Source organism: Peromyscus californicus, unplaced genomic scaffold, assembly GCF_007827085.1.
Source record: "Peromyscus californicus insignis strain IS unplaced genomic scaffold, ASM782708v3 Scaffold_11__1_contigs__length_118956290, whole genome shotgun sequence".
NCBI lineage: Eukaryota > Metazoa > Chordata > Mammalia > Rodentia > Cricetidae > Peromyscus > Peromyscus californicus.
Window position 1 is genome coordinate 70,583,156 of NW_026294402.1, and position 20,245 is coordinate 70,603,400.

The 20,245-nt window shown below is 38.0% G+C and overlaps 1 protein-coding gene across 1 annotated transcript in view; it reads left to right on the top strand.

The window, feature by feature from the left end:
• Positions 1 to 3,513: 3,513 nt before the first annotated feature.
• Bmp5 (bone morphogenetic protein 5) overlaps positions 3,514 to 20,245 on the top strand; it is a 125,608-nt gene continuing 108,876 nt past the window's right edge. Inside the window, exon 1 of the mRNA XM_052714699.1 lies at positions 3,514 to 4,730. Coding sequence (XP_052570659.1) covers positions 4,241 to 4,730 — 490 coding nt within the window. The 5' untranslated portion in view covers positions 3,514 to 4,240. The remainder of the gene's footprint in view (positions 4,731 to 20,245) is intronic.

Below are 20,245 nucleotides of genomic sequence, written 5' to 3' on the forward strand. Positions count from 1 at the left end.
GAATCTGGGTTGTGATGGTCAGAAAGGATGGCAGCAGTAGCAGCAGAAACTGCTGCAGAGTAGATGCATGCCCCAAGAAGGAAGGAAGTCAAGCATAGGAAACAGTACCTTATAGCTAGAGTGCCAGTCGAAGGGCGCTCACTCTGGGTAGTGCTTTCCCCTTCGGGTCATGATCCAGTAGACACCTTGCAGACTCACTGAGAATCGTGTCTCTTAGCTGATCCCAGATTCCGTCAAATTGACAAGATTAACTGCTACAGAAATAAGACAAGTCATTGCTACTCAAAAGAATGAGGTATTTGCTGACAGGAACAGATATTAATCACATCTATCAAGGGCAACTTTAATTCAATAGAATTTCCCTGTAATAATAGAGCAGAGGATTTTATGAATGTGAATGTAACTCGTTACACATTTTTTCTTTCTTTCTGAGTCATAGCAATTGTCTAACACTGACAGAACTGGAATCTAGTAGTTATGGAATCATGAGACTGATGTTTCACTAAGAATGTCTGCTTGTCAGTGGCTAATTGTTGCTTTATTTTCTCAAGAAATAACTATTCTAATAAATATCTACTCTCTCGAACTCAGATAACACAATCTTAGAAACATACTAGAGAGCATATTGAAAAATCTTGTTTATATAATCCTGGTTATTCAACAATAACAAACATTTTCAAAGTTCTACTACCTTAATTATCTATTTCCTAGTTTTCATTTAATAGCTGGTGATCAGATAAAGTATAGGCTGCCCATGACTACAAACAAAAAACCAAACCTCCCCCGCAATGAAACCAAAACAAACAAACAAACAAACAACAACCCCCCCCCCCCCAACAAACCAAAACCTGTCCAAGAGTGGTTTTGCACCATCGCTCTGCCCTCCTCTGGACACAATGGACTCTTGTAGATGCCTTCCCAGAATTCTCTTTGCTGCCAGTTCCGCCAGCCACTTAAATGGTCTTATAGATACCTGCCGACTTTATCCCTTCCAGATACTACTGTGTTTCTACATCAAAATGACAATAACCCAAGCTCAAGAGAGATGAGATGCAAGTTCTAAAACAAAAAAAGATTTACAAATGCTTCCCCTATTCATTGAATAAGTTTCTTTTGAAAAACTGGGAAAGCTGAGATTGGTAAATTGGGTATGATTGCTTCACAGATCCAGAGACAAAGGCATCAGATTTCCACGGGAAAAGAAACTTCCAAAGTGACCTGTGGAGAAGGCTGCTTGGCTGTTCCAAAGCAGCAAGGGAGGGAGTGGGCTTTTGTGGAAGTGCCTCTTGGTGATCGTTAAGAATAACTCTTGTGATGAGCTAGGTCTGTCTCCTAATCTTACTTCTTTCCTGTGTGTGACGATACAGCATGTCCAGTCCCCTGTATCCTATGTACTCAGAAATGTGGCTCCTTTCTAGTTTGCAGGCGTAAAAATCTACTTTATCTTTCAAGTTGCTCTCAAACGCTGAGGTCTAAATCTATCCGGGTATGGAGATGTGGTAAAAACACATTTACTTTCAGTTGAAAATGATTCTAACTTTTCATATAGTAGCTAGGACTTCCTGTTTAGTCTTTGAATGTGTTTTATTTTTCTCCTCTTACTGATCTTTTGAAAAATGAATGTGGGCTAAGTCTAGTCTGTATTGGAAGGGAGGTAGGGACAGAGTAGATACTGAAATCTGACCACGCCTGTTAACAACTTAATGCCAATACTTGGAAGGCTGTATGCCCGGGCAAACCATTAAATTATAATTATCCTGACTGGCATTATAAATTATGGCTCAGGAAAAGATTTTGAGGCTTGTGACATCCAGTCTTATTTTTATTTTTCAAGTGTATCTTAGGGAAAAAAAATCAAAACATCTGTAATAGGAATTATTCTTCTTTTAGTGCAGTTGACTTTACTCTGTAAAATCGTAAAGCAGACTCACAGCTTTGAAATGTATTTTAAAACAGAGAGAAAAATCATAGCCTACTTGATCTGTAGTATGTTTTATAAGCACAAAGGAGTAATCTATCTGAATCTGTACCGATGACCAGAATTTGCTGTTTGGTTTGGATGCTAAAGCAAATAATCTCAGGAGTTTTAGCAGTTCAAACTACTGCTTATTATAATGGGATCTGGTCACTGCAAGTCTTCATGGCTTCCCTTCCTCGTGATGTCTCTTTTTACAACAATGCCTGTGTGTCAGGATCTGGGCTGCTGCTGTGACTGCTGTGGCGCCCTGTGATGACGCAGAACTTTCAGTGAGGCAAACCTTCAGCCGCACTGTCAGGTTTTCCTAGTGAGTCTGTACAGAGGAATGACGTGTGTAGTCAGATCCAGAAGCCCTGTCAGTGTCTTGCGTTTACCAGTGAGCTGAAGACCATGCGAAATAAGACTGTTTTATTCATGCAGAGGGAATATGCTAAAAGAAATTAAACAAGAAACTAGACGCCTCTAGGCAAAGAAAAAAAAAACATTAAAATTTCACCACAGTTCTAGAATTCACTCGATAAATTTACCTTGCTATCGGAATGCTGTCCCAGACAATGAAAGCTCTGTAAACGCTAAGGTTAAATGTGTGCCTGAGAAGAAAATTATAGCAGGCAGAGAAATGTTGCAGACTTCCAAATTTTAAAGGCATTAACCATTAAGGATAAACACACACTCTGCTCATTTCTCAGATTAGGTATGGCATGCTAGAAAGGTGCACACTTTCTCTATTCTACCCACCAAAGTTCAGGAATTCCACTTTTAATCTGTGTCGTTACGCAGGGCATTTGATCTTTAGCACAACTGGTGTTTATTTGCGCAACTTAAAGTACTGAGTACACTTCGTATAAATATCTCATTGTAACTATGCCTACATTTCAGTGGTAATGAAGAAAAAGTTAAGAATGATTAGACTATATATTAGATATTTCTATTTCAACCATTGATTTAATTGGAAATAAATATATATTTCTGCTTAAATCTTTTCTATAGACAGTTAAATAGGACCTATCTAATTCCCATCCCGGAATTATTATAACTACTCTTTTTTTTTGGAGTAGAATATATTTGTTAATGATTCATTGTCTACTTTTTTGCTTTAAAATAACTGGTCGCCAATAAGAATCAGTAAATTTATTCCAAATTTGAATTCTGTCCTTTCAGTTGTTAAGGAAGGAAATTGTAATGACTTTCCAGAGCTGAAACAATCTGAAGTATGGAACGGAGACACACCAAGTTAACTTGCTACAACCTGAGACTTAATACAGAAGTGTATTAAATGCATTCCACTAAAGACCTAAAACACTTCTGTATGGAAGGGTGGCAAAGTTCTCAGTCTGCTACTTGAAAACTAGCTTTTCCCCTCCCTGGAACTTGTACACCCCACATATCACTGTTGTATGTTACATGCATGGTTCTACAATTGCGAAAATGGAGGCTTTTCTGGTAGCAAAAGGGTTAACTTCTTTTTGCTTTACCAGTTTCAAATTACAATGAGAAGCCTCTTCTTTCCCAGCAGGGTTGTGCTTACATTTCTCCTTAGATCTCTCTTGAAGAGGGCTGGTCTATTTGTGCCTGCTGGAGGTGGAATTAACTGTAAGAAGGAGAAAAGATTGAATGGATTTACAGGAAGGATTTCAAGTAAACTCAGGGAAACACATTTACTTGAACAGTATAACCTTGGGTCTTGTTTTACACTGAGACCATACAAGAGATGTTCAAGTTATCACTAGGCTGCCGGACAAATATAATTCCAACAGCAAGGTGCAGATCAGCGTAGATCTGTGATTCTGACCTCAGGATTTGTCTTGGAAAGAGTTCAAGCAGTGAGAAGAAGTCAGAACCAGTGAAGAGAACTTGGGAGCTACAGTTTATCAGAAGACCAGCTTTCGTCAGTTCAAATACCAAAGGCCTGATTATCATAAATTCACATAGGAATGCATAGGTTATTTGATCAAATAATTTTAGCCAGCTTTTGCTACATCAATACTGCAAGAGTTCTTAACAACTGTGGATAATCTGAAATCTGAATTTCAGCTTTCTTAGAAATAACTACTCTTGACGTATTTTAAAATATTTAAAACAGGAGAAGAAAATGGAGTGAGGCTGATGTGTTCAGAAATATCACTGTCATGAAGAATAGGTAAATTTGTTTTTACAGCTTTACAGCTACTGGAAAAGCGTACATCCAAGGAACCTGGATCATTATTATTTTCAAGTGCACAAGAAGGATTAAAAATACCGACTTTTGCTTTTTGTACAAAAATGCGTTGGACTGTATTTTTACTTAGGGGTATTGTGGGCTTCCTCTGGAGCGGCTGGGTTCAAGTGGGTTGTACAAAAGGAGGTTTGGGAGACAATCATGTTCACTCCAGTTTTATTTATAGAAGACTGCGGAACCATGAAAGACGGGAAATACAGAGGGAAATTCTCTCTATTTTGGGTTTGCCTCACAGACCCAGGCCGTTCTCACCTGGAAAACAGGCATCTTCTGCACCCCTCTTTATGCTGGATCTGTACAATGCTATGGCCAGCGAGGAGAATCCTGAAGAGTCGGAATACTTGGTGAGGGTATCCCTGGCAGGAGAGGCCAAGGAGGCAAGAAAGGGGTACCCAGCCTCTCCCAATGGGTATGCTCACCGTGTGCAGTTATCTCCAAGGATTCCTCTCACTACCCAGAGCCCCCCTCTCGCCAGCCTACACGATACCAACTTTCTGAACGATGCTGACATGGTCATGAGCTTTGTCAATTTAGGTATGTTGTTCGTTTGTTTGTTCATCTGTATTACTATAAAGTGGGTTTTTTTTCTAATGGTAAAGAAGCTTCTTGGTAGGTGGCCATGTTTATATATTCATTTTATAAAACTCCCCTCAATAACTTCTGTTTCATTTTTTACAGTGATACAAGGTTTTGCTTTAGGCTACAGAGTTACATATATTTAACATGGATAGCTAAAATTAAACAGTCACGATTTGTGTAGAATTTGGTCCTTTGAGAGCTTGTTAAAATTTAATTTAAAGATGTGCATAAAAGGCAATATTATAAAAAGGGAAATTTATAAGGATAGCAATGCTTTGAGCAAAAAGGAAAAAAGAAAGAAAGGAATGAAGAAACCAGTATTATGTATGGGAAAATAAAAGTAACTTTCCAAACCATTTTTGTTAGTAATTTAAAGAGCATGTGAATACATATTCATATGCTACTTAAAAAAATCTCATCTAGGGGAAGAAGTTATTGTAAAAAATCTTTAAATGAAATTAACCAAGATCAGATGAAGCTGTAAAATACTAGCAATCAAGGGAGTTCAATGAAAAAACAGTTTAGAAAAGAAATCTCGATCTAATTGAAACATTCCTTCCTTAAGTGTAATGATTAAAATGTAGTTATACTTAGTTGATTTTTGACACAGGCAAGATAAATATAAAACTTGTTTTGATGGTATTTATCTATACCAAATTCTTCCTTGAGATAAAAATATTTAATTGATAAATTTCTATAACTATCAACAAGGGTATTAAGGAACAGGTTTTAAAATTATACTTCAATTGGTGCTGGGGCTTCATGGTAATTTTTAAATATTGACAATCTCAAATGGCAGATCACTGCCTAGTATCCCCTCTCACAAGGATATTACATAGTCTACCTACTTCAAATAGTTTTACAAGGGCTGTTTTAACTTAAAATAGTTTGGTAGAAACTAAAGAGGAATTGACTGTCTTTAGACGTTTAAAGGAAAGTAACATTAAACATAATTTAGTTTTAAGACTTAAAATTTAACCAGCAAATTTAATAAACTTTAAAGAATCAAGGTCCCTATAAAGCAATACCTTTAAAAATTTTAGATTAAAATGCAATCTGGGTTGATTTCAAAATATCTTACTCTACACCTAGTAAAAAATATCCTTGTATACTATCTCAAAGGAAATACTTTTTGAAAAGTCAGATAGCAACGAATCTTGGTGACATGTGGCCAAGTTGGTAATGTATGTTTCTTAATATGCTGTGGTCATTTACTCTTAGTAGTCCTGGCCCGAAGGAGAAGGGGCTTACTAAATCATATATTTTGTGTTACCAGGGACAAAGCTCTCAGTACTGAGCTTAGAAAGCTATCATCTATGGCATGTCAGGTGCTCTGCAGCTCTTTCTGGTGGCATTTTCTTTTGTACATATAACCAGCAGGTCTCAGTGAGAGCTTTCAAATAGAATGTAACTCTAAATTTGTTTGATTGCCTCTTCTTAGTACAAGGGGAATGAAAATATTCTTCGCAGAACATTTTACTTTTCAGCTTTTTTACTCAAGGATCCACATTAATATCTGCAGAACAACTTTTGCTCAGCATAACTAAATGTGAATCACGGAAATCACTCTATTTAGATGTAGACATCTTACATGGATTTAGACCATGTAAACATCTAAGTACAAAGCAAACCCCATAATTTTTACCTTTAAATTATTTTAGTGATTTGCTTACTTTAGAGAAACAAATCTAAAGTATTAGACCAACTTTGGTTATTTGCTTAGGTCAGCTAAAACATGACAAAAGAGAATTTGTGATTAAGCAATAATAGCTCAGTCATGAATCTGTCTTAATATATTTCATTAAACTGTATCTTTTGATCATTTGTAATAGATATCTACTGTTATTTTAGAAAAAAATTAGATTTTTGAAGTTGTATGCCATTACTTTTTTATAAATATAGATAAAACAAAAAAACAAAGCAAACAGAAAACAATTTATTCAATGATTACTAGAACCCTGTTTTATCATTAAGTAATAGTTTTGCTTTTAAATTAATGGTATTTTTCTTGTGTTAGTCATAGTGTGATGGCACAGCTGTTTATATGCTCTTATCAACACATACAATTATTTATTTTATTCTAGGGGAATAATATTAGATTTAAACTTCAGAAACCTTATTTTGATCATGCTTAAACAGGTGATTAGTAATGTTTTCCTCAATAACAAACCATATATTTTTTTAAAAAAATTAATATTCCCCAAATAAATATCTCATAAGAAATTACTAGAAAATGACTTCTGATCCTGGGTGAATTTCTTGTAGTTGTCTTGAAGTAAAATTGAGCTACAATTTTATTGCTCTTAAAACATGCCTACTAATATAACCGAACTTTATGGCCAATCACTACTTAGTATAAAGCTTACTTCCATATATCTTCTACACATAAAACAAATCAAAGCATATTCGGAAAGCTAAATGTAGAGTATCATTATAAAGTGAACAAAAAAAATCCCAGTGCTTTTGGTGTAATTCACCAGCATATATTACCTGCACTGTGTTTCATGCTGTTACAAAGCTCAAGAGAAATTCCTTTCTTTAGTATCTGAAAAAATGCCTATGTTGTGGAAACTAAGTGTGAATGAGTCCAGTTAGTAGCAGTAGGGGGCGTGTTCTGAAGAAGCCACCTGGGAGTATCAGGATGTGAATGGCATCTGTAACATTTCTCATAACTAATTTAACTTAACCCAGATCCAGAATCATATCCAACACAATATTTATTTTTAGAAATTTCTTGTGAATTAGTATTGTTTTCGTAAGTGAAAAAAATATTTTAATTTACTAAAAGTTAAAAGTGAAATGTAAGTAACAGGAATTAGGATATGTAAGCATCTAAATATAAACCAAGCTCACTCACTATTCCATCTTTAAATTATTTTTAGTAACTTGTTAGGCCAAATTTAGTTTCTGCTACAGTAAGAGAGTTTTGCAGTTTAACCCCCTATCCTCAAACTGCTGAATATCAGCCAAAATTTTGTTGAATTGATACCACCTAATTTTGTGGGGGACAAAAATATCTTCCTAATAAGTTTTCTTTTTTTATACTTTTTATGTCTATTTTTCCTAAATATTTACTTGGTTTGTGTATGAAGTACTTATACAAATGCACAATTAGATTATACACCTTTAATATTTAAGTACAATTCCTGTCTTGGGACAAATGCCTGTAGGATAGTTCTAAAATTATTTAAAAATTAGATAACAATGTTTCATCTAATTAATGATACAAAACTAAATATTTTAGAGCAAATCATAAAAAAATGGGAAACTTGTGTTATTCATTGCCTACATATATTTTTCTGAAAGCAAAAACTGACATCTGTGTTTATTAGTAGTTTTTGGGTCATTGCTGCATTGAGTTCAAATTCTTTGTAGATACATTTTAAGAATATATATTAATGTGTAAGTATAATGTATATAGATGCAACATTGAACATTTTCATGATTTACAACATGCTAGTATGGAAGGTGCAATACAGGGAACATTAAATTAAGGATCCCTTCTTAAAAACAATAAACTCCCCTGTTATTGGAAAAATGATAATGCTTATGTCCTCAATCGACAGTTTTGCAAGTCATCATTGGTATTTATTGTTGTTTTTGGTCGACTCACATGCTCAGTGGAGAGGGACTTGTATATAGATCTCTGTAAAGATGCTACCTATGGTGTGGAGTCTCTCCAACAGCATTATAACAGGTGGAATATAAACACATCCATAAACACATGCAATTTTTTTTTAAAAATATGAGTGATGGGTTGAAAGACATTGTGGCACATATCCATGGATTATGTCTGAAATAAGAAATACGGATACTGGGCAAAAACAACAATCATTCCTTAAAAAATTTTCCCCTCTGTTTGAAGGGGAAAATTATTGCTAAGGATGAAAACCTTTTCCCTCTTCATCAATAATCACTCTCATTTATAATCAAGACAACTAGACTGTGGTTCTTAAAGCTGTTTCATTGCCAAATGACTGGGGCAGCTCCCGGAGGGAGGTTACTATAAACACAGTTTAATAAAAAAATTTATATCTTAATGGTCACTTACAAAACAGTTTCAAAAGCCTAATGAGAAGTGACTTGGGAATCAGGAAGGAATGGACATATAGCTAGAAGGGATTGGACAGGCCCCAAGCGCCGCCGCTGCCTCCTCACCCTCTCACTGCCTGTAATTACACACTCTTTCCTCCCCCGGCCCCAACCCCAACACTTTTAATTCTCCCCTGTTTAGTTTTGTAGTTTCTGGAGCCCCAGGCTCTCTTGGCTGTCTTTATTGCTCCCACCCTTCCTGGGAGTTGCCTTTGGTCCTACTTTCTTTATAACTAAAGGCTTAGATTAGTTGAAAATCAATTCGTTCCAGTTTGAGAATCTAGGTGCAGCCTCCTTTTCCTCAGTAGTGGAGAAGGGAAAGGTAAGGATGTGCCAGCTGCAGCCTCCACCCATGGAGAGGAGAGCACCCCAGGGCATCAGAATTCGCTGACTTCTGAAGTCCTCTGCAGTGGTTTCCCTGACACCCCATCTCTCCCCGCCGTCCTCTTATCTACTCTACTTGAGGATCCCTTTGACAAAACTTAATTGATTTTTTGACTTTACTATCCTGAAAGATGATTAAAATTTAAAAGGAAAGAATTAAATCGTAAAAGGTTGAAAAGACTCCAGTACTGAACAAAACTAATTCAGCATTCAATTCCCACCCAACTTTTCTTTATGTTGTCTTTAAGACCAACACTGCTAATATTAAGAAATTATTTTCTTTATTAAATTCTCAAGAGGTGAAAATGGGCTAGATTAAAACAATGTAGATAAGGCTGTTAAAGAAATAAAATACTTCTTAAAAGTACTTTAAAAAGACAGCAAATGAGGTAGTTATTCAAAGCTGGTCTTTGAGGTGTGCAGGTGGAGAATGTGCTGGGAAATCCTCAGTCTACCTCATGCTGGCACAAAAGCTAATTTAACATCCCCAGTGACATCAGCTCTAGCAAAAAGCCCTTTCAGCCTTCTGCATTGAAATACTGACTTGGGGAAAAGAAAGTATATGTCTCAGTATATGTACACGAGGAACACACAGAGCAGCTACTATGTGCAGTCGTAAATAATGTAGTAGTTTGGCTTTAAAAAAACAAAACAAAACAACTACAGGTCAAAGGAAGAGGCTTCCCTAATGCACAGACAGGGGTTGAGATCACAGGAGCCACTCCCAGGACTGGAGGGAAACAATGAATCCCTTGTTCTAAGCAGTATTTATGAGGTCTTCTTTGCACCTTCCGTTCATATTTTACGAGCCAGGCTGTGGGTTTGCCCCTTTGCTCATCTCTTAAAATAATACCCATGGCTAAGATAGCCTTTAAAGCCGACGGCCTTGTCAAGAGGCTCATTCATTTGGAGGGGATAGGGATTTATTTTCCTGTTGTGAGGTTGGGATGTTTAAGGTTCAGCTCACAAAGTTTGACAGTAAGATTAAAAATAATGATGGGAAGATTTATCTGTCCCCTACCACCCCCGAGAAATGTTTAAAATAATCCACATAACCAAGTAGTCATCTTTGTAATTTGTACGAGAGTTGTTCAAACAGTGGTGGACAGATTATAATTTAAAAAAAAAGAAAAAATCTATTAATGTAAAGCTGTTTAAAATGTGGGGAAAAGATATTTGTAGATTAATAAGAGTAATGTTTAGTACTTTTGGAAGAGAAGAAGCTAACAATGACAATATATCCAAAGAGTGCATTGTTCTCTGCCCAGAGGGCAAAGAGCTAAATAAATATTATGTGACACTTAGATAACAAGCCATGTGGGGTTTAAAATAGGTATCATAGAAGTTAAAGTAAGACCTTGCAAGTCTATAATTTCTAAGATAACGGTATCCTTGTCTTCATAATACGTACTTTTGTCTTCCTTTTCGTAAGCAGTGGATATTAAAGGTTCTCTTATTGCAAGAAATAATCCCATGTTTTAGAAACAAATTGAATGTAATTAATGTATAGCTGAGATATTGTGTTTATTTAATTAATTATTAGAACGAGGTGTTAACAACTTGTTAATATTGAATGGGTTTCCTAGAAATAAATAGGTATATACATATATATATATATTTTATATATATACTTATTTATGTTTTAGCGGTTGCCACCAAGCCTGACAAGCTGAGTTCCATCTCTGCAGTCCACATGGTAGAAAGAGAGAAGTGACTCCTTTAAATTGTCCCCTGATCTCCACATGCTGTGGCACACACACACACACACACACACACACACCCAAATAAATAAGTGTTTATATATATGTGAGTGTATACCTTAAGAGAGTCGTGATCAAGCTCTGTGAAATCATATTTGGATTTTATTTGTTACTACTGGATGTGTCAGAACAAGAAAAACATGACGTTTTGTAACTTTCACAAGACCCTTCAATAACGATCACAGTATTATTTTAAGAGAAGCTCAGGTTTCTTTCACGGTTATGACTCTGTCTTTAGCCTTTCTGGGTAGGAAACACAGTCCTTCCAGAATGTCAGTCAGTGGTTAACTTAAATGTAAGTGTTGTCTTTTCTATAATTCCATCACGGGGGATACTCGGCATCAAGGAAGCTAGGCAGCCTCATCTGGAATTCAAGCTGGCAGGCCGTGTAGCCTTGAGCAAGTTGGTTGAGTTCTCTGTGGCTCTTTCCCTGTTACTGAATGTTAAAGGATAAAATGAATTACTGTGTATACAGCTTCAAGAATAGTCTTTAAAAGACGTTAGCTGTGGTTCTCAACCTTCCCGATGCTGTTAACCTTTGATACAGTTCCTCATGTTGTGGTGACCCCCGCCCCCATAGAATTATTTCATCGTTACTTCATAATTACAATTTTGCTACTGTGATGAATCACAATGTAAATTAAATACCCAATAAGCAGGATATCTGATATGTAAGTCACCACAAAGGGGGCGCGACCCCCAGGTTGAGAACCACTGCGTTGAGGCCTGGCGGAGCATCTGCGATTGTTATTAGGGTTGCAATTTGCGCTCGGCATTGATAGAAAGTTTATAGGAGTGACTACAAAATCTGTGAACCCCAGTGTGAGATTAAAACTGGGAGCCCTTGTCTAAAAATGGCTAGCAATTCAAAGATGGAGCCAGAGGAACATGAGATCAAAGACAAGCCCTAGTTGGCCCGAGGCCCTTCTCGCCTACACCCACAACCCTGGGCTTGCCTATGGCCTTTACTTACCAGGGTTAGCAGAAAGAACTACTCCCTATTTATCCCTGTATTACCCCAGTGTTTCTTCAGCGTCCCAGAAGAAAAGAGGAAACACTTGTAAGCTGAATCATTGGAGGAAAATTTGATTACTATTTATATTGTTGTAGTCAGATCTTCTCCGCAAAGTGTAGGCGATAGTTCAGTAGCCCAGACCAGCTGAGGGCTTTTCATTCCTCTTGGGCGTGTAATAAAAATTGCTACCAGAACACTTGCTGGACAGATATATAGGAAAGGTACCTTGAGAAGCACTGTAACCTTAGGAACAAAAATGTCATCTAGCCGATCGATCCCCAGATGTTCAGCAGGGAAGGAAAGCAAGCAGTGGATTCCTAGACTGTATTCTAGAGCCGTGGTTCCCGTTCATGCCCCTCACTGGTAGCCACAGAATCCATGGGCAGCCCCCGAAATCCTCATGATGCCAAGGGCAGAACAGCAAAATGTGGAAAATAGCCAATCTTGAGGCCCACACTAGAAATGTTATACACAAATGAATAAACCAATGATTGGAAGCTTGGTCCATCGATTTCTAGAATTACTTTACTTTCAATGTAAGTTACATACATGTTGAATTTTTTCTTTATTATTAACTTAACGGATTTTAAACGGGGGATCATATTTTCTCTTGAGAGAATTATTTCAGGAGTTGAAAATAAACTGATGAAAGCTACAGTCCCATTCTGGGGGGAGAGGAGGAGAAAAAAAATCTGTAAATTGTATATAGGATGCCGATTTCAACATTAAAGCTACTTTAGAACAAATCGAATTTTTAAAAAAGATCAAACATGGGAAATCCCCAAAACGGCTAAAGAAAGAGAGATAGCAATTTTAGGAAGCCACTGTGATACACAGGCAGCAGATGAGTCTGAAGTACACTCGAGGGCCAGAAGTCAGGGGAGACAAGTGTGGAGAGCATCACATTTTCCTTTCAGAGGTTTTCTTTAAGCTGCTGTTTTAAAAATGATTCATATCTGTGCGTTAGTGTTTGAATTCTGAGTGCAATCATATAATATTCTCACATGTAGCATTCACATTCCACAATTAATGTTGCAAGAAAACATAACGTTATGGTAGGGTAAATTGGGATTATTGTCTTTCCTGCTTGCTACCTCTACTCTCCCCAGGTAGAATTTTTTTGAGTCACAGAAGTAGAATTTAGTAGAACAGCAGGCATTTCAGTTATGCATTTCTCATAAATAATCAACCCCTGAGCCTTGAGGCCAAAACTACCTTCCTCTCCTTGAATCAGAGGAACCCTGACTAGAGAATGCTCATTCCCAGGATAGTTCCTCAAATTTATTAGGTATTATTCTTTTATTTCTTAAGTTTTTAAATTTCTTAAAAAAAGATATATTTACTTTTCTTTTATGGGTGTTCTGCCTGCATGTATGTCTGTATACCGTGTGCATGTGGTGCCCGAGGAAACCATTAGAGAGTCAGATCCTCTGAAACTGGAGTTCCAGACAATTCTTAGCTGCCATGTGGGTGCTGGGAATTAAACCTGGACTTCTTCAGGAGCAACAAATGCTTTTAAGTGCTGAGGCATCTACCCAGCCCCAAATTTTATATTTTCTTTCATTATTAAATATGCAGTAAAAGACAGTTCAACTGGCTGGGCGGAGGTGGCACATGCCTTTAATCCCAGTACTTGGAAGGCAGAGCCAGGAGGATCTCTGTGAGTTTGAGGCCAGCCTGGTCTACAGAGTGAGATCCAGGACAGGCACCAAAGCTATACAGAGAAACCCTGTCTCAAAAACAAACCAACCAACAAACAAACAAACAAAAAAAGACAGTTCAACATGAACTTTATGCAAATAATCATGTTAATAAACTGGATGCAAGAGGGGTGGGCCAGCTAATACTCCTTAGATGTACTCTTTGAGAAGAGGGAGGAGAGGTTGTTTTATCCCTCATTTGGCTGCCAATAGGGTTCAAGAGTGAGGGCGCTGTGGAGACTGTTAGTATACCAGCTCTGACTTTGAAAGCTGCATATCCTTGAGCAAACCACTTCACTTTATTATAACTGTTTTTAATCCTTTCAAGCAGAGATCATAGGAGACAGTTGTAATTTGGATTTAATCACGTACCGTCACAGGCCTGTGAACCTGCATAAGGTACACAGTCAATGAATATCCTCTACTGTTACTACCGTTAGAATAGATCCTGAGGAGTCTAAGGCTAACAGAAATCCACAGTCCACCATGCTTTGGCAAGTAGATGCATCAGGGAAAATTTGAAAGACTCATGTAACTTTTCCTCTATTCAGAGAAAAACAATCGAAGCCTCAAGTTCTTTTGACTGCCTTCATGCTGAACTGTTATGGTTTGATGGGAAGTGTGACCAAGGGCTCATGTGCTTGAGGGCTTGCTCCCTAGTTGTGAGTGCTGGATTGGGGGTGTGGCTAGTTTAGATAAGAGGACTGACTGGAGGAAGAATCTTGCTAAGAGTGAACACTGAGAATTATTCCAATCCCTCTCCAGCAAAGCCTCTCTGCTTCCTAGCTGGGGCGAGAAAAGAAGCCGCCACCCACTCTGCAATGAGGACGCTGTCTGCTCTCAAACCATCCTTAACCATGATGGAACAACTGTGTCTTTTCAAACCATGAGTCAAAACAAACCTTCCTCTCATACACTGCATTTGCCACACTAACCAATAGGAGTCCTGTGTTCCAAGGAAGTCAGCCAACTCTTTCAGGAGACCTACTAAGGCACTCCCCTGTGAGGCCCCACCGTGATGGATTTTGTGATAAGCGTCTGATAGGTGCTTTTCACATGACCTTTGTCACATTTCTAGAGCTATTGTATGATTTTAGTTTAGCTGAGAGATTATGAAGAAGAGGGAAGAATACAGGCTGAAGTTATACAACTGGAAGATACTTGATTGAGAGAAAATGGACATTCTTTAAATGGCCCTTTGAAGGCGGTGGGGGGTGGGGGGGCCATAGGCAGTTTTTTTATGTATATATTCATAAGTCAATTTGTTTTTTTGATCTTGAGTTTTATGACAGGCTCATGATGAAACTTTTCCTGGAACTCACTTGGTAGCCCAGGCTGGCCTCGAACTCACAGAGATCCGCCTGGCTCTGCCTCCCGAGTGCTGGGATTAAAGGCGTGCGCCACCACCCGCCCGGCCTTTTTTGGTTTTTCAAGACAGGGTTTCTCTGTGTAGCTTTGGCGCCTTTCCTGGAACTCTGTAGCCCAAGCTGGCCTGGAACTCACAGAGATCCACCTGGCTCTCCCTCCCGAGTGCTGGGATTAAAGGCGTGTGCCACCACTGCCCGGCTCTCATGATGAAATTTTAGGTGAGCAAACTCCTGAGTTTCAAGAAGGAAAACTACTGTGCTCAACTAATCATGGAATCCTGGAGGCTTTGGTGTTGTCTGTGATTCAGATTAAGTTTGAATTTATGCTTTCTCATTCAGGGGATTCTCATTGTCATTTTATACTTATTGCAAACTTGTTCTGTTTAGAACTCAGCCTTAAATTTTGTGACTTCGTTAGATTATTTGTTTGGACTAATTTTTTTCCCAGATAGCACCTAGGTCTTGGTTAGTCTGTTACAATAACTGTTGTAATATTTAAAACAGGTTGAGAATTTACAAGTTTCTCCTCAAATTACCCAAAAGGCTATACATGAAGTATATGAATTTAGATCATAATATTTATATTGACTCAATATTTCATAATACATTAAGTGGAAAAATATAGATTTGATAAAGATCCTAAAATAGCTAAAAATAACTATCCTGAATCTTTAATAAATATCTTAAAATGCAAAGACTACATATTCAACATTAAAATTCTATCTCTTCCACATTAAATGTTTAAATAAATCCAACATTGAGTAACACAAAGCATACTAGCAAACCTGTAAAAGAGTGTATTGTTATTTAAATAACTAGCTTGAATTAACCTCTTGTGCATAAAAAATATTTTTCAAACCTCAGCCCTTTTTACCTGTGTGTTATCTTGAACAAACCTAAGGAGGCCTTTCAGTAGAAAGAACAAGAAGCAGGGGTGGAACTGTGTTGCAGCAGAGTTGAGGGAAGTATCTTAGCAGGTTTACACTTCACGGTGGATCCTAACTGGACATTCCAGATGTGTACAGTTCAAGTACTCACAAGTTATATGTGTTGTCCTCAGGAAATAAGGGCAAAAGAACATTTACGTTTTCGAAACTTAGTTGTTTGATCTGTCTATGTCTTGGCCTTTAGGTCTACCTTTCTTGTTTAGTTGTATTTGATTAAGCTTTTTACCTGCTTTCTATTGTTAACTAAATTACGCTCAATGTTTATTTTGTACTTTATACCACGAATGTGATACACTTTCAGTTTACAATGAGTCAGTGGAAATACATTTCACAGCTTGTAAAGCAAAAAAAAAAAAAAAAAAAAAAAATCCAAGAATTGGCATAAGGATGCTTCCCGTACTTTCTTGAGTCTGCTCATGCTACTGGGACATGGACAGTAACTACTAGTTAATAGTTAAGAAAAATTGACAGTATTCTATGACTGTCTTACTCTTTACCAACAGTTGACTATTGTTGTGGAATAAAATACCAGCAACTTGTAGATATTTTTCCTGTTTTACTTCTTTTTCCTCCCTGCCTCCCTCCCTCCCTCCTACCTTCCCTCCCTCCCTCTTTCTTTCTTTCTTTCTTTCTTTCTTTCTTTCTTTCTTTCTTTCTTTCTTTTTCTTTCTTTCTTTCTTTCTTTCTTTCTTTCTGTGTGTGAATACTCTTTTCTCAAGTGGGAAACCTTGAACCTGGGAACCAAATTCAGGTAATCATCTTTAGTGGTAATGACCTTTATCCACTCAGCGATTTCCTGCCTCAGTTGTAGGGCGACACCCCAGTTGTTGGTGCTGACATAATAATTCACTACAAAATACCAGAGTATCAAAGTGAAATAGCAGAAGCAGAATGTAATGATTTTTATTGATTTCTGCTCTTTCAGACACATGTCCATTGTCTTAAATATACAGCAAGCATTCCTTGCCTTGTAATAGGTGTAACTGATTGTGAGAGTCTGCGACGTTAAGTCACGTGTTGCAAATCCTACGTCTTATAATAGGACCCACTAGAGTGAGAGCTCAGACAGTTGACTGTTGTGCTGCCCTGCCTTTGCTAATGCTAGTGGGAGGGCTGTGTGGGAGTATTGCTTTCCCTCTGCAAAGTCCCATGTACATTCCAATGCTATTGTTTATTGGATATGGAATGTTTTCAACACATCAGTAAAGGCATAAAATATTAAAATACAATGTAAAATGTTTTAGGAAAAAAGTCTTTAATAATGAATTTACCAGTCTTGAAGTCCAACTTGTATAGACTTTTGATTAAGGGATTATGTGACTGTAGCCTTCTGAAGGAAGCAGCTGGTCATGAGGCAGAAGAAAGTAAGTACTCTGTAGCCAGACTGAGGGTACCAGTCTCCTTGTAACACAGTATAACCTGCCAGTTACAAGGGATGGAAACTATGATTGATCTGTGTTGTTGATTCTGACAAACCTGGCGTGAAGGAGTAACATTTGGCAAAACAGGAAACAGCTAGGATGTCAGAATTGCAAACAGTAAATTGGCCTTGAAGGACTGGCTGGAGAGTGGGAGGAAGGAATAAATCAGTTAGTGGCTGGATGGGTCCCACTTTGTTGGCTGGCACAAAAGGCCACACAGGAAGAGTTGGTCTGCAGCTAAAGATCCCCAAGTTGTTTCAGCTTCTCAGATCCACACGGACCGGTGAATCTCATGAGAAACCTGCTAGAGTGGAAGCAGAAATGTAAGACAATGGGTATCTATAAATTAGGGAATTCCTGTTTCAAATAGAAACAGACAGGCTTGGTCTCACCCACTAGTTATGGCTGAAGTAACTACCTCTGTGTTGTAGGCAACACTGACAACTGTACACTTGGTAAATATCGCTTGATTTGTAGTCGTTAGAGAGTGAATGTCATGAATATGCAAAGTGGGTTGTTAGCTAGCTTATTACCCCTGTGTTGTACAAATGCTAACTACTTTTTTTTGGTCCCTCACACATTTTATTAACTAAAGGCTGAGATTTAGGGCAATTAATTTTTTTTCCTAAAGAAAATATTTCTAGAATAAAAATATTTTCCAAAACGAAGTGCTGAAGTACATAAAGAAAATTTACCTAATTGCCCTTAACTCTCATTAGCAAGCAGGGAGAATAAAAAATGTATTTGTTAATTTACCAACATTTAAAAAAATGTATCCACTTTTAACTAAGTGTCTGAGAACCAGATGAGTAATCTCTGTTTTTAGAAGAGCGCCAGGAGGATCTTGAAGGAGAACACACAGCCACTTTAGTAAATGGGGGTAAGTCCTTGCTACATCCTAAACACTCTCCTTATATCCTAAACTACGGTGTGTAGTTCTCTCTGCTCATCAAGTAAACTTCTCTCTGCTTTTTAAATTCATTTTTAAATAACTAAAATAAAATATAATAAGATAAAACAAAAACTAACACATTGGAATTGGACAAAACAAACCAACAGAAGGAAAAGAGTCCAAGAGAAGGCACGAGAAACAGACCTACTCATTCACACACTCAGGAATCCCATAAAAAAAACAGTAAACTGGAAGCCATACTATATACACAAAGAGAGAAGAAAAAAATTATAGAAATAAAATAGCAATAAAAGATACTAAGATAAACTTTAAAAAGGGTGGAAAGCTATGCCATGACAGCATGAGACAAAGAACCTTCATAGATGCTGTTGAGTTCAATCTGTGGGCCAGCTACTGCTGGGCATGCAACCTATGCTTAAGAGTAGCTTGTTTCCTCAGTAAGATTTCCTTGGAGGAAACTAATTTTTTCTCTTCGAGGAGTTATCAATTGGAGATAGCTTCTGGATGGGATGGGGGCCTGTGTCCACTTCTCCTTTCAGCTCTAGGACCACATCTGGTGCAGTCCTGTGCAGGCCCCGTGCATGCTGCCTCAGTCTCTGTGAGTTCATATGTGCCTGGATCCTGTTGATTTAGAGGGCCTTGTTTCCTTGGTGTCCTTCATCCCCTCTGGCTCTTTCATACTTTCTGTTTCCTCTTCTGCAGGGATCTCTTCTCCCTGAGGGGAGAGATTTGACAGAGACATCCTGTTTAGGGCAGAGTATTCCAAGGTCTCTCACTCTCTGCATAATGTCTGGCATGGGCCTCTGTATTTGTTCCCATCTGCTGCAGGAGGAAGCTGCTCTAATGACGGCTGAGCTACGCACTGATCTATGAGTACAGCACAATGTCAATAGGAGTCATTTTACTGCTATTTTATTTTACTTATTTATTTTTTTGGTTTTTTGAGACAAGGTTTCTCTGTGTAGCTTTGGCACCTTTCCTGGAACTCACTCTGTAGCCCAGGCTGGCCTCGAACTCACAGAGATCTGCCTGCCTCTGCCTCCCGAGTGCTGGGAATAAAGGCATGTGCCACTACCACCCGGCTTGCTATTTCACTTTTTGAACAGTAGTATTTGGTTACCCTATGTCCATGAGCTATCTAGTCTCAGTTTCTTGGTCATCTAAGCCATGTTGGATATGGGTTCTGTACTGGCTGGTTTTGTGTCAACTTGATACAAGCTAGAGTCATCAGAGGAAGGAGCCTCAGTTGAGGAAATGTCTCGATGAGATCCAGTTGTAAGGCATCTTCTCTTTTAGTGATCAATGGTGGGGAGGGTCCAGCCCATGGTGGGTGGTACCATCCTCGGGCTGTTGGTCCTGAGTTCTATAAGAAAACAGACTGAGCAAGCCATGGGAAGCAAGCCCGTAAGCAGCTCCCCTCAATGGCCTCTGCTTCCGCTCCTGCCTCCAGGTTCCTGCCCTGTTTGAGTTCCTGTCCTGACTTCCTTCAGTGATGAACAGTAATGTGGAAGTGTAAACCAAATAAATAAACCCTTTCCTTCCTAACTTGTTTTTTGTCATTGTGTTTTGTCACAGCAATAGAAACCCTAACTAAGACAGGTTCCATCTTATGGAATAGGACTTAAGTCAAATCAGATATTGGTTGGTTACTTGCTCAAGCTTTATACCACCATTGTACTTGCATACCTTGCAAGCAAGAAAACATTATAGATTAAAGGGTTTGTGTTTACATTTCTCTTTTGGTAGCATGCGGAGTACCTTCCTGTGTCAAAGGTGGTAGTACATAGGTCTGAAGTCTCTATATAGGCACTGGTCAACTTCTCCATGTTCAATTAATTGTATAGGTGTTATCTTAATCAATGGGGTCTTGC